Here is a 14,158-nt window from a genome sequence, read left to right on the forward strand (position 1 = left end):
TTCCGTACCTAAGCTTTTTGTTTCCCTGTTATATAAATCCCTTTTGAACTGTTTAATTTTTCAGTACCCGATATGTATATATATTTATATATATATATATATATATATATATATATATTTTTTTTTTTTTTGAATTGTTCTTATGCTATTAGGGAGGCTATCTGAGTGGCTCATAGGCTTGCTTAAATGTTGCATGTTTGGATTCTCATGAGACTTGATAGAAGAGGGAAGTCATTTATGGTCTATTCCAATTTATCTAAGCTGATATTTGTAATGCTATCAGCAATGAAAGTTGTCTTTGTTTAAAAAAAAATAGTAATAAATAAATTAAGGTCATGCTCGATATTAATAAACATAAGTAGTTTTTTCTTCTTCTTTTTTTTGGGCAGCAATGAACATATATAAGTCGTTAAGTACCCATATATTCCTGGACAAATTTTATGTGCATGTATTTTTGAATTTGGAAATAAGTCCATACAAATATATAAATATGAAGAATAATAGTTTGGATATGAGGAAAATACTAAAGATTGTAAACTTTTCGGTTCTCAAACATTTTCCAAATGACGTGGTTGTCACTTTGACAATTAGATTTTGATTGTATTGAATTGGCAATATGGAAAGATTTGGAGGGCCAAAATTTAAAGCCTTTATCATCTTTCATAATAATAAAAGGGGTAGGTTTGATAAACCAATTGTTTTAGCCGCCCAATATTAGACATCACTAGTCCTGAATTTTAACATCAATCCTAGCAAGACAACACAAAATGTCACTATTACTAACCTAATTTTCTTTTACCAAACAAAAAAACTAGTAACCTTATTTTCAATTATATGGAAGATTCCTTTATATAAAGTGGAATAATGTTAGGATATCAACAAATTTATTGAAATCTATAGAAAATGTTGATGTATCGCTATTTGATTGAATATATATATATATATATATGTATATATATATGTGGATATTGCTTTTATGTTATTCTAGAACTGACTTATATTTTTGTTATACTTCCTTCAAAGGTTTATTTATCATATATAGAATATATTTTCTTCAACCAATTAATGAAATAATAACAACTTATCACTTAATAAATATTTTTATAGAATTTTTGTTACTTCTAATATTACTCAAAAAAGTGTATAAAATTTTTTTATTTGTAATTGACAATTTAAATTAATTCGTCTCACATCTACACCTTTGAAGTATAGGATTCAAGTCACATACTCTTCTCTTTTAAAATAGAATAATCGATGCAATCCTAACCAGAATAAAGAATCAATCAAATGTTATCACTGTAATTATAATACTATGCAGTGGTAAAGTGAGTCTACCTCCATTGTTATACATTCACATTCACATCTATACGTGAGGGACAGATTGTGAATTAAAAACATAGAAATGGAGAAAATTTGTTGTAAATAACAACAATAATTATAATAATATAATGCCATGACAAAATTTTAACTTGTGGAAATATAAATGAGACATTGTTTGCAAAAGTAAAGACATATAAATTAGAGACAAACAAATTTAAAAAGTCAAAAAGTTTTTCTTTTATTAATTTTTTTTAATAAAGAAACAAAAGTTGATATCCCATGTTTTTGAGCAAACTAAGTAAATCAAAGATTATTGTTGTTATATTGTATATTGCTGTTGCCGAATATTCAACAAAAATAAAAAAACAATACCATGAGTGCGCATGAGCAGACTGTCTGTGTCTCCCATCAGTATCACTCATCAATTATATATCAGTGTAGTATAATAAAATGAGATATGGATAAATTAAGAATATGATATGTGATCAGATACATATGAATCATCCATGTCACAACGAACTATTTGAAACTATAATTAAATTCAAATAGATGATAAAATATCAATCTAGATGAGTATTATTATTAATGTATTACTATGTTGTGTTGAGTGAGTGGAATTTTATTTCGTATAATTTTTATATGGTCTATATATATATATATATATATATATCCTTAAGTTTTAAAAATTGTCAGGAAATATATTATCTAATATATATTTGCAAATTTTTTGAATATGTATCATGGAAAATTGTTTCTTGATAAATAAGTATAATAACAAGGATCAAACCTGCCAAATACTTTTCTTATTAACTTATCCTGTTAATTTCTTATCATACCCAAGCATTTATATAAAAATTGTTTTCCTGTATAATTTGTTTTCAAGTTCTAATAGCATCTCCAAAACTCTCTTTGCTACATTAAAAAAATAAATAACCATTTAAAAAAAATATTTTTGGATTTGTCGAAACATAATATCTAACTAATGTGGCAAGAAAAAAATAAACATCATAAAAATAATTTTCTACTTGTTGAAGAATTGTCAGATATTTTTAAATTTTCTGAATTATAAATTTTTTTTAAAAATCAAATCTTTCAAAAAATAAAATAAAATAAACTATTAAAATATTTAATTAATTAATAGCCATATATAACTTTTATACGTATTATTATTAATAAATAATTTTAAAATTTACTATATATATTTATACCATATAAATTTAAATGATACCATATACATATCTTATCTTTCATGATTGAGCCAACTTGTTCATGTAAAGCTTAACAGTAAAGCTATTGTTTTTGGAATAACGATCTAGAATTTAAATTCCTTACTCTGAAAATTTTTTAAAAACAAAGAGAAAAAAATCCTCTATAGCATCATATCATGTACCTATCAGGTTTATGCGAAAGTGAAAAAGATAAATATGTCCAATCAAATATTATTCCAATTATCAATGTACGCGAAATCATATAAATCATTACATAATATGTTTCTTTCTTTTTCCTCTCTTACTGGAACAATCGTCAGGAAGACATTTTCATGAAATGCATTTATGGTGGCAATTCAACTTCCAAATAAAAAAAACTCTTTTTTTTTGTTTTTTGTTTCTTTCTTTCTTAAATAAAATATAACTGAAATTTAGATAGATAGAGAAAGATTTAAAAGAAAAAAAAAAAGTAAATGTAGTATTGATTTAAAAAAAAAAAAAAAATTATATATGTTATATACTATTATTTAGTGAATCTCTCAGTTTATGAAGGCATGAGATGGAGGTAATTATTGATGGAGATTTGTACTTGTTGGAGAAGGGCTTCATTTCGCAAGGCCATACTTTTTGAAAACCTCCATGTGGAGTCCCATGTGGAGAATTATATTTTTCTCTGCTTAGGCAAAGCCAAAACCCATGCCCTAAATTTTCTCTGCTGATGGGACCCATTTTCCTTCTCAGCATCAGCATGTTTTCCGGATCCTGCCAATTCCCTTCTTTTCCTCTCTTATCGCCAAACGGAATCAAACTTTCTCATATACACTCTCTATCTCTCTCTCTCTCTCTCTCTCTCTATGAAATCAATTAGTCCAATTCCCTAAACTTTCTTTCACTGAAATGAGTACTATATCTCAATGGCCTATATTTGGCCGCGTTAATCGCTCTGCTTTCATTTTTTTCTTTTTTTGCTTTTTTGACTCTTTTTTCAATCCGGACTCGAGCTATAGCTGTGGAAGTAGCAATAGCCCATATTATTGAACAAAATCCATATGGGGTTTTGCTACATTTTGATTTTAAAACTATAAAACATAATATCTTACACTTGGTCTTACTTTCAAAAAAGAATTTAAAATATCTCGTTCATTTAAGATTTTTTAAGTTAATTTATCATTCCAACCTTTATCAAATAATTTCTGAACATTTTGAAGTGACGCAATCAACTGAGGAAAATTTTCAAAAAAAAAATCAACTGCCGTATAATCTTTTTCCTTTTTTTTTTTTGAAAGTTCTAATTCCTGTTAAAATCATGAAAAGTACTTGTCTTCTACATTCGATGTGACAACCTAATTGAAGATTTATTTATTTATTATTTTTTTCAATGTTAACATGTTCGTTGGCAGTGCAAATAAATAGTATAGCGTGTACCATACACTTCAAGTAAACTAGTTCCCTTTTTTTTCTTCTTTTTTTTTTCTTTTTTTGGGAAAATAAGTAAACTAGTTCTTAAACATTTCACTAATGCCATAAATCATCATTTCATACATGGGAGGAACCAAGGTCAAAAACTTTGCCTTGTAGATTCTAATTTTCTCTTAATCATAATTATTAAATCCGAAACTTCTATAAAGTTCGTCAAAAATTCACTTAGTATATTATATTGGGGTAACAAAAGAATATTGGAGTATTATTATAAATATGTTAAATATTGGTTAATTAAGTTTGACACTTCTTGGCTATAAAATCTTGTATTTCTCTATGCTAGCATCTCATCATCATCATCATCTACTTCCAAAGAGAGGGTCCACAGGCACATTCATGGAGCAACCATCTAGTGAATTTTTGTTTGTATTCATAACTAGTTACAAATGTTAGGTTTGCATTACATTAAGGGGACCTGCAATTTTTCAATACAATATGAATTAAAACATATACATGTACGATATTTAATTTAATATATATTAAAACCTCTAGGGTTTTGAGTAGTGGTGGGCCATGGTCACCATGTGCCTGCATGTGCTGTGTCTTTCTTTCAAAGGCCCACCACCCTCCCTCTCCCTTTAAGCACATATATTCAGTTTCTCTACACAAATATTCTTCTCCTTCTCATTCCTCTCTCTCTCTCTCTCTCTCTCTCTCTCCCTCTTTTTCTGGATTCTCATACACATTTCTTGGATCTGTGGAACCGAATCACTCTGCAAAACTTGTCTCTCTTTCCCATGATTATGTCTCTATTTATCCAATAGAAGAATTCGAAACAAGGTATAAATATATATATATATATATAGATAATATGTATGACTTCATTTTGTGCATATATATGTATATCCAAAAGCCCTAAATAGTAATTCTTTATGTTTTGAAGAAAATAGGTGTTTCAATATGAATCATTGAAACCCTAATTCCTCACCCAAGTTCATATATTTTTTTTTATTTTTTTCAGTTTGTTTTTAGAATGCAGAGTTTTAGCTCACTCAAGCAAGAATTTCTAAAGAATTGGATAAAGGGTCTCCAAATATGCGGCTCATCAAAGAAGAAGATGGATCTAATGGAGAAAAAAGATGCTATAAAATTTTCAGCGGACCTGGCCATGGCTTCTGCAAGAAAAAGCAAGACTTGTTGGAGCCGAGCCATCATTGCTAAAGCCACGGAACCAAATAATACTAACAAAAGCCTCGCGGAGCAGATACTGGGTCCTGATGAGCGTGAGAAAATGTTGCAGAAAACTAGTTGGAAACAATCGGTGGCTGCGGCGACGAGGTGTTATAGCAGCTGCAGCTGGTTGGTTCGGAGCAAGAAGATAGTGAAACGGAGCCGCCGTAATGTCCGAAGAGCATTGATGAGAAGAAATAATGGAGCTCGGACAGTGGTCATGGCGGATTCGATAGCGAAGAGATTGGTGGAGAAGAGAACTAAGAAGCTTAAGAGTCTTGTACCTGGAGGCGAATTCATTATGGATGAGGTATCTTTGATCGAAGAAACGCTAGATTACTTAGTAGCTTTGAGAGCTCAGGTTGATGTAATGCGGTTGTCTTATACCTGTGCCGCTGGTCTCGTAAATGGCAAGTAAGATCAAATGGTGGTTTTAGTTACGAGTATTTTTATTTATTTATTTATTTATTTTGGTTTTTTTGTTTTTAAATTATTCCTCTTTGGAAGACTAGAATATATGAAGACAAAAAAGAGAGAAAAATGAAGCTGGTATAGTTAAATGCAATGTACAGATGAACGACATAATAATATCAGTAAGTGATCAAATATAATATATAAAAGCTTTTGTTTATCTCTTATTTTTATTTCTTATTATTTATATATCTAATTCCTTATGGTGGTTAGTAGCTTGATTTTTGCTTAAATCCACTGCATTTGGATATATATGTATACATATAAATTGATTTTTTTTTTTTTTTCAGTTTGATTTCAATATGGTATGCTTGATTTTTGAACAATTTTGAAAACAATGGGGTTGCCTCTTGTAAAATACAAAAAGGTAAAAAGGAATTGAAAACTCCAATCCAATTGAATGTAATACCAATAGAGGGTATTGCTTATAGAATGTGTGATATTGATCTTTGTGCTTCTTTTGGCTAAACAACTGAGAAGGGGTTTTGTATAATTGGGGCATATGTGTAAGAGAGAGTTGGTGTTGACATACATACATACAAGATCACAATTAAAAGCCAGACCCAACCTGCACACCCGTGCGCACCCTTCTGCCCATATCCTACATGATTATGACAGGAATATATATATATATATATATATATATATATTCCAGCAAAAAAAAAAAAATGTATATATATATATATAAAAATATAATTTAGCAATATATATATACATATAAAAGAAAACTAATCTCATGAAAACTATTCACATCTTATTTTAGAAGATATTGATTTGATTTAGACAAATAACAACCTTTAACATTTATTATGTTATATTATTTTATATTTTCTAATATAAATTGAAAAATATTGGCAAGATATCCATTTATATATTATTATTATTATTATTATTATTAGTTACATTATGCTACTTTTTGTTACTTTTCTATTATGGTAGCTTAATACATTGTTGGATCCATTTTTTAATAACTTAACTGATTTTGAAATAAATAATAATTTAGCGTATGATATCAAAGTCTAATTATCGGTTGAAAATTGAAGGTCATGGTAATTAGTACTATTGATGCTTCTAATGTAATAGACATCTAAAACATAGAGCTCTTTGGAAGTTAAGCTTGAAGATGAGTTAATATATGACTTATTCTCGATTTAAGGTAATGCAAATGGTATTGAGTATAAGGTTGATGGCATATACAATATTACAAGAGAACATATGAATAAATGCATCAAATAATTCCATCTTTCTTTAAATTTTCTACACGGCAAAGCGTGACTGTTAGCCAAATCAGCAGATATATAGACAACGACTATTGATCACATTCCTCATCCAAAATTAAAAATTAAAAGATTAAAAACTATTGATCATATCAAAATATTTGTTTAAAATATTCCCAATGATCTTTGAAAAGGAATGTAGGCAAGGATGAGATCATAATACTCTTCCCAAAAAAATAAAAAGAAAATTAAAAAAAAAAAAAAAAGGATGAGATCATAATAAATTTACTTCATCCACAAGTACACAAACGGATTTTTTGTTTTTTGTTTTTAAATTACATATATTTATGTATTAACTAGCCAATCTAAAAGCTTCCATATTACATCGATATCACAAAGTTTGATGAAGAGATGAGATCATTTGCCAAATGCATCCTTAAAATATATTTTGAGTGGTTCCAACATCTCAAGAAACACTAGGAGGTGAATAGTGTACTAATTATAATCCCCTTTCTGAAACTTGAAACTCAATTCGTATTAATGGTAATGAAATAGAATTTTTTAGTTGGTATTGAATAAGTAAATTAGCAAGGTGGGATCGATCTAGATTATAGATCTAGTTTTAGCCAATTTCAGGGATTAATTATATAAGACTAATAAAAAAAACTGCTTTATATACACAGAGTGGAAAAGAAATCAAGAGTGACCAGCAAAATGATCTAGAATGAAGTATTTGCATGTGTATTAGGTCGATGGTAACACGATGGTAAAAGAACGAAGTTTACTATTTGTCACATTGATAATGAGCATTAATGGGATTTATTATTAAGGTGACAAATACTAATTAGACTTTTTAGTAAATAAAATATTGCATTTTAATACCTAACACTTCTGCAGTTGAGTAACAAATATTAATTCCCTACTTTAACTGATTATGCTAAAAAGCTTAATATGGAAAATTAAATCCATTTGAATAACCAATTATATTGTTATATGTTTTTGGTTAAAAAAAAAAAATTATATTGCTATATATCATATAGATTCCACATTGTGACAAAATAATATTTTCCTAAACGGATTTGCAAGGAAATGTATCATTTTTAGAACCAATATAGTAGGGGCGATCCTTTTCTAAAAGAACAAATATACACACAAATTTAAGGGACAGACAAGACAGTTAAATAGGCCCATGTAAGTAAATTTGGTTATCTGAGAGCCACAATCAAAATCCTATGCTGTTAGGCAATATGGGCCTGATTAACAAATCGGGCTAAGGACTGGAGTCAAGGCCTAGGGGTGGGCCCAACTGTTTTCTCATCATTTTAGAAAGTCACAAAGAATGGACTTGCTAGCAGGTTTAACAGATAGATATCAATCAACTTTTTGTTTTGGGCTTGTTGATGGCTCCAAAAGTCTTTTGAGAAATAACGCAAAACATTTCGTTTAGGTTGCTTATTAAGTACTTACAGGTTTGGTTGAGTACAACCATTAAGAATACATTTTTTAAAATCAAAATTCAAATCTTGATCTCAAAAATAAATAAATAAATAAAAAAGACTCGTTTATAAAGAATGGATGTTAGGGAATCTTGATATAGTTTTGTAGTTGTTTAGACCATTGGATTGTTTTTTACCATAAAAAGAAATGTATTATTATACTAGAAAAATTTTGAAGAATATACCACAAAGAATCAATGGACATTATGTTTGTGCAGAGTAAAGAAAATATGGTGTGATATGAAATTTGTGATTCAATTATAGATCAATATAATATTAAGCTGTCGCTAAAACAAACTGAAGACAGAATTATTGATGAATTCTATGTTTGGTTATTAAAGCCATATCTTTTCAACAATATTTATTTTTGCATCAATAAAATTTGGTATTAAAACTAGAACAATTTCCTATGAGTTACAAATTATATAGACCAAAAAAAAAAAAAAAAATACACACACACACACACACATACATAGAGTTAGAAGGGATTGCATTTGCAAGTCATGGTCTCATTTTAGTTGGTTGCAATCAAGGTACTCTTAGAGAGAAGATTGATTGACTATGGCTCTATATTGCATATTTGATGATGGTAAAGGAGGAAAAAAAAAATATATATATATATATATATACATATATATTGAGCGTTTCATGATGAAAAGAAGTCTTAATTGTTAAATAGCCCTACAATGATTGGTTAATTTTCTATTATAAGTTGAACTACCACCACTTCAATTAATTTTAAGCAATTAAATAGCCCAAAATTAATTTTATATAGTGCTATTAATTAGTTAATGAATTAATTATAACTTGCATTCGAAGCTAAGCAAAAAAATATCAAAGATTACAATGCGGTGAATGGAATGTGGATATGTAATGTGAAAAAATATTCTTCATTTCTTAACATTTTCTGTTAATCATTCCCTTTCTTCGATAAGGATTAGTACATCTATTAATTTTATGTTCAAGTGATGGGATTTTTTATGTTGTGATAGTGTATTTCTGCCCTAAGAAATTCAATTCCTCTCAATATTTAAATAGAAATTATTCAATACACCTTGTGTATCAAGGCAGAATTTGATTTGGTATACACATGCCCAATCAAATAATGTCTAGTGTACTAATAAATAAGACCACAAATTTTCTTTCTTTCCATTTAATTTCTATTTAAGATCTAAATCAACTTGGAAATTATAGTACATCGACCCTAACAATACTTATTATTAATTATCAACAAAGCATATGATATAATTAAGTATTTGCTTGACACATGAGCATAATGAGGACACAAATCTTTAACCAAATCTTCAAAAGTCTAATGAATGCATCAACATGAAACCCAGTAAGCTTGATCCCATTACAAAGCTAGAATACTCCCCAAAAGTTCCGCAGCTAACTTTCATAGAAACCCTTTTCATAAAATATAACTTAGAGAAAAGCTAATCTTTTGCTAAGAATATTAAAGAAAGTTGCTAATCGCAAATAGGATTATTCTAATGAAAGAATGCTTAGCTCTAATGATACATGTCTACTCTCTTTTTTTTATCAATGTTTTCACATCAATCATGTATGTCTCCTTTCCTTTATGTCAATGTTGGCCCAAGTGCTTGCCTAGTTATAATGCCTCTCTACCCCTTTTTTTAGCCTGTTGTGGTTAGAGGTATATATATTAACATGGTGGCCCTAGACAGCTCGAGCAAATTATAAATCCTATCTAAAAGTCTTTTTTTTATTATCTTAGTTTTTTCCATGCTTAGGCTGAATTTATGGTTTTAATTTAAAGGTACAAAAGGGAAAGGCCCTATTCCTTCTCTTTATGAATTTTTTTCCCCATCATCCTATATGCTTCTTTAGTGGTTAGCATGTGTTCTCTCTCATTGGATCTTTATGGAGGTCTCCAATCAAAATCTAATTTTCTATTGAAAACTTGAAAATATTAATATCAAGTAGACCCTATTGTTGGGCTAACTCCGACTTATAATATATCTAAAACACCCTTTCCAACGGTGATATCTTCCCTGTCCAAATTATTTGTTAAAAAAAATAAATAAATAAATTTGGGTATGCATGGAGAAGGAAAACCAAATGTGAGCGTGTGTGTACTCTCCCTTTTTAAGGGTCCAGATTCCATTTGCACGAATGATGATGTACTTGATGGAGCTTTTTCAGATGGACAGAATTCAATCCAACGGTTGAGATTTAGGGGATACTCATTTTCCCTCTTCCAAAATAACTTGATGTTGATGATCTAAGCATGCATAAAGAGGTCCATATAAAGCTAATTTTTTAAATTTTGGGGCATGGCCCATATAAATATGCTTGGAAGTGTTTTGTGATTTTGCTGCATGTCTATAAGTATACATTGCATGCTTCTAAGAGTTACACATATTTGACACTGACTTAGCTCGCTAACTTAGCCATTCTGAATTTGTCCATTGATAATAGTCCTTGAGTTTTAGCTCTCTATATCTTGCTGTGTAGTTGCATGGATTCGAGTTTCAATCCAACCGCCCCATCGGAGGCACATCCTGAAACAATGGATTTTCTTTCTCGTGCTTGGTGTAACTTTGCAGTGCAAGCTCTTCAACCAGAGCTTCAAGACCAATCAATGGTCGTACTTGATAATCAGCTTAACAATTTCGAGAGCAACACCAAGATTGCTACCACTCCTTACTTGGTAAGAGCCGAATCAAATGCTAACGTATATGTACTTTATTCTTTGTATATCTTTTATGATTTTATTAGAAAGCAAAGAGAGTTGATATGATTTTGCGTAACTTGATTTCAGAAGTTGGATAAGAGCGTAAAGGTGGAAGATCCAGATGTTAAGCTACCACAATGGAAATCCAATGATGTCAAGGTAAAAATTTGCAGAGAAAAAACCAATAGCCAATTTGATGTTCTTCCATATTTCTTACCTTAACTATTTATCTTTCCTTTTAACCATATATAGTCATGGATATGGATGCAACAAGCCATGCACCCCGAGTTGAATTACAGCGGCTATTTCCGGAAGAAATGGGTATGTAGTTTCCAAAATAAATTATATCTTCCTGGTTTAAAATGTACATGTAACATGCTCTTGCTATATGTTATCTATCACTCTGTGAATTCATTAATTACACTTTCCAAGACAATTACTTATATTTACCTTTTTAACTTCAATACTATATATTATATTAGAAAACTTGCTCAAATTTGTACTGCTTTTCATGTAGATGTCATGGAAGCTCGTGCCGTTTAAGAGCATATCGATCAGAAAGTGGCTGAAAGAGATAAAGCAGCGGCGAAAAGAGGGAGATAGGTTGCAAAGAGCTGAAGTTCACGCAGCAATCTCAGTGGCAGGTGTTGCAGCAGCACTGGCAGCCATTGCAGTTGACAATGCAAAGAAAGAGGAGTCAAGCACTGCCAAGGGTGCTGCAGTGGCTTCAGCAGCTGCTCTGGTTGCAGCCCAGTGTGCAAAGGTTGCTGAAGCAATGGGGGCTAAAAGGGAGCAGCTCAGCACCGTGATGGGTTCGGCCATGAGTGGCACAACTGCTAGCGATGTCCTAACTCTCACAGCTGCAGCCAAAACATGTAAAACATATTTACCCTTTTTCTCTGTAACTGGCTATATATATAATCCATGTTTTCTTCTAGTCTGTTTATATAGAACTTTGCTACTATTCAATCCCAACTGTGAAAATCACGATGAGCTGGATAGTTTTTATGCATGTCATTTGACACATATCGTGTCCCCATATGCAAGGATGTGACCGTCAAAGTTGACAGCTTAGGATGGGAACAGCTTTTCTGGTAGTGGGATAGGCCAAAATTGTAACTTCAAGCATCATATAGGCTAGAATTTTCTCGCAAATCCTGTGCATTAGCTGGAGTAAATGTATATAATCATAAGCTAAAAAGGAATATCATGGTTGCAGCATTGAAAGGAGCAGCAACACTGAAAGCAAGAACAGGAGGCAAGAATAGATTAAAGGGGATTGCACCAGTGCTGCCCATTGAAGACAGTAGCTATGAGATGGACTTGGACTTGGAGAAGTATAGATCAACACTTGCCAAAGGTGCTGAGCTTGGCATTGAAACACCAGATGGTAAGCAGAAAATGCTGACATATTATATATACATATGCACATGTACGGTTAATTTTTTATCAGGTCGAAGGATACCACATACTTTCAAAAGATTGGACTGCTAGTGTGTGTGTGCGTGTGTGCGCGCGCGCGCGCGCACGTATCTTTTTCTATAGCTTTTTCTATTCTTTATAATTTACATAAATTGAAATGTACTACAGGGGACTACCTGGTGAGATCGGTGTCAATAGTCCTTAGCAGTGAAGCCAAGGTCTGATTTATATACTCTAATCCTTTCAATTCACACTTATTTTGTCATCAGCTATCAAAATGCTTTGGTGAGTTTAGTAATAACCCTAGCTGACCTTTCTAATTCTTATCTCAACTTTACAGCCACTTCTTCAGATAAGGAAGCTCAATCTGTTGAAAACCAAGAAAGAAAGTACGTCATTTTCTATTTGGCTAATCAGGATAGACTATTTGTCAAATGAGTGTTTGTCGGGAAGGAAAATAATTAAGGATTAAAAAGCTAATATATATTTGGTATTTGGGTATTAGGTGTGATATTGGAGCTGCATGCAGAGCTGTACAAGGATTCAGAAGGTGATGAGGAGGACAGTGAAACATGTTATATGATAGTGTTAACGACAAGTAGAGGGATATTCAAGCTAGACATGGGTGATGATTATCAGCGTTACAAAGCATGGGCTACAACTATTAATCACTTGCTTATGCTCTCTTCTTCTATTACTAAATATCAACTCCACTTTTGTAAAAACTGATTTGAATTTTTATTTTTTTTTCACTTTTTACTTTTTCATGTTTTGTACAATTTTTTTTTTTTTCCTTCCATATTTTACTTTGTTGTGTAATATAATTATTTAATGACAATTCATGCTTATCACATAATGAAATATTTCTGTGCACGCCCACATTGATACATACTTGAATATAGCATAAAAAGCATGAAAAACAAGTTCTATTTTTCAGCAAAATCAAGAGCCCTTCATGAATAAGACTACCTAAAGATTTCACCTCTTTTAGATCCAGCACTAATCATTCTCCTTTCCAACAATCCACCAAACCTGATATAAGAGTCATATAAAATAAAAAGGTATAAAACAACTTTCACTTTAGCTAAACATATAGAGCCCCAGTAACTAAACCGCTTAGTTAACAATCCTAGCTTTTTGGTTTGGCATGGGTTCTAAAGTGCTTTTTTAGCTTTTCAGGCTCAAAAGTAGCTTTCAACAGTGCTTGGATATTTTTCTAAAAGTCTTAGACAACTTAAAACCAAAGCTAGTGAAACGAACTTCTCAAGAAACCTATTTCAAAAAGCAGAAAGTAAATTAGAAGCAGTCTATTACAGGTCTTTTCATCATCGAGTACTCACTGTTAAACAAGATTCTTAGCAAGATCTTTCCAGAACACTGCAATTCAAGATACAAGTGGGTTCAGTATAGTCATTTATAGAGCATTTCTGCTGCAGAAAGAGTGCATATAAAGCTTATATATACTCTTCATGTATGTATACGACAAGAGAGGTCACTGTTTAGGCGTTGTTATCCACAAACTTATAGTTTATTGTGCCCATGATACTAATAACAAAAGAACCAGACCGCCCAAGCAGAAGAGCAGACATTACCAAATAAAAATAAGGGGTGAGTTTTCATGCATTGACATTAATAGCCAAGCTCACAAGTTTACACACATTATAATCAAAGGAAAAT

At 30.9% G+C, this 14,158-nt stretch overlaps 2 protein-coding genes across 3 annotated transcripts; both read left to right on the forward strand.

The window, feature by feature from the left end:
* Positions 1–4,623: 4,623 nt before the first annotated feature.
* Positions 4,624–5,808, forward strand: LOC107419951 (transcription factor IBH1-like 1). Of its 2 annotated transcripts, none has more exons than XM_016028804.4 (2): positions 4,624–4,787; positions 4,980–5,808. In XM_016028804.4, exon 2 carries the CDS (start codon positions 4,981–4,983, stop codon positions 5,593–5,595), a length of 615 nt encoding a protein of 204 aa, XP_015884290.1. In that variant the 5' UTR covers positions 4,624–4,787; position 4,980; the 3' UTR covers positions 5,596–5,808. The 2 variants fall into 2 exon arrangements, with proteins under 2 accessions (XP_015884290.1, XP_015884284.1); XM_016028798.4 differs by having other exon boundaries at positions 4,625–4,787; positions 4,969–5,808.
* Positions 5,809–10,760: 4,952 nt separating this feature from the next.
* LOC107420198 (VAN3-binding protein) lies at positions 10,761–14,041 on the forward strand. Its single transcript, XM_060813407.1, has 8 exons — positions 10,761–11,035; positions 11,147–11,218; positions 11,312–11,380; positions 11,577–11,934; positions 12,279–12,449; positions 12,650–12,699; positions 12,822–12,870; positions 12,987–14,041. Exons 1-8 carry the CDS (start codon positions 10,844–10,846, stop codon positions 13,208–13,210), a joined length of 1,185 nt encoding a protein of 394 aa, XP_060669390.1. The 5' UTR covers positions 10,761–10,843; the 3' UTR covers positions 13,211–14,041.
* Positions 14,042–14,158: the final 117 nt, after the last annotated feature.

This window comes from Ziziphus jujuba, chromosome 1 (genome assembly GCF_031755915.1).
Source record: "Ziziphus jujuba cultivar Dongzao chromosome 1, ASM3175591v1".
In the NCBI taxonomy this organism is placed as follows: Eukaryota; Viridiplantae; Streptophyta; class Magnoliopsida; order Rosales; family Rhamnaceae; genus Ziziphus; species Ziziphus jujuba.

Coding starts and splice junctions, on each gene's coding strand:
- LOC107419951 (XM_016028804.4), top strand. CDS start 4,981: ATGCAGAGTTTTAGCTCACTCAAGCAAGAATTTCTAAAGAATTGGATA.
- LOC107420198 (XM_060813407.1), top strand. CDS start 10,844: ATGGATTCGAGTTTCAATCCAACCGCCCCATCGGAGGCACATCCTGAA. Junction 11,219..11,311: donor GGAAATCCAATGATGTCAAG/GTAAAAATTTGC, acceptor AACCATATATAG/TCATGGATATGGATGCAACA. Junction 11,935..12,278: donor CACAGCTGCAGCCAAAACAT/GTAAAACATATT, acceptor TCATGGTTGCAG/CATTGAAAGGAGCAGCAACA.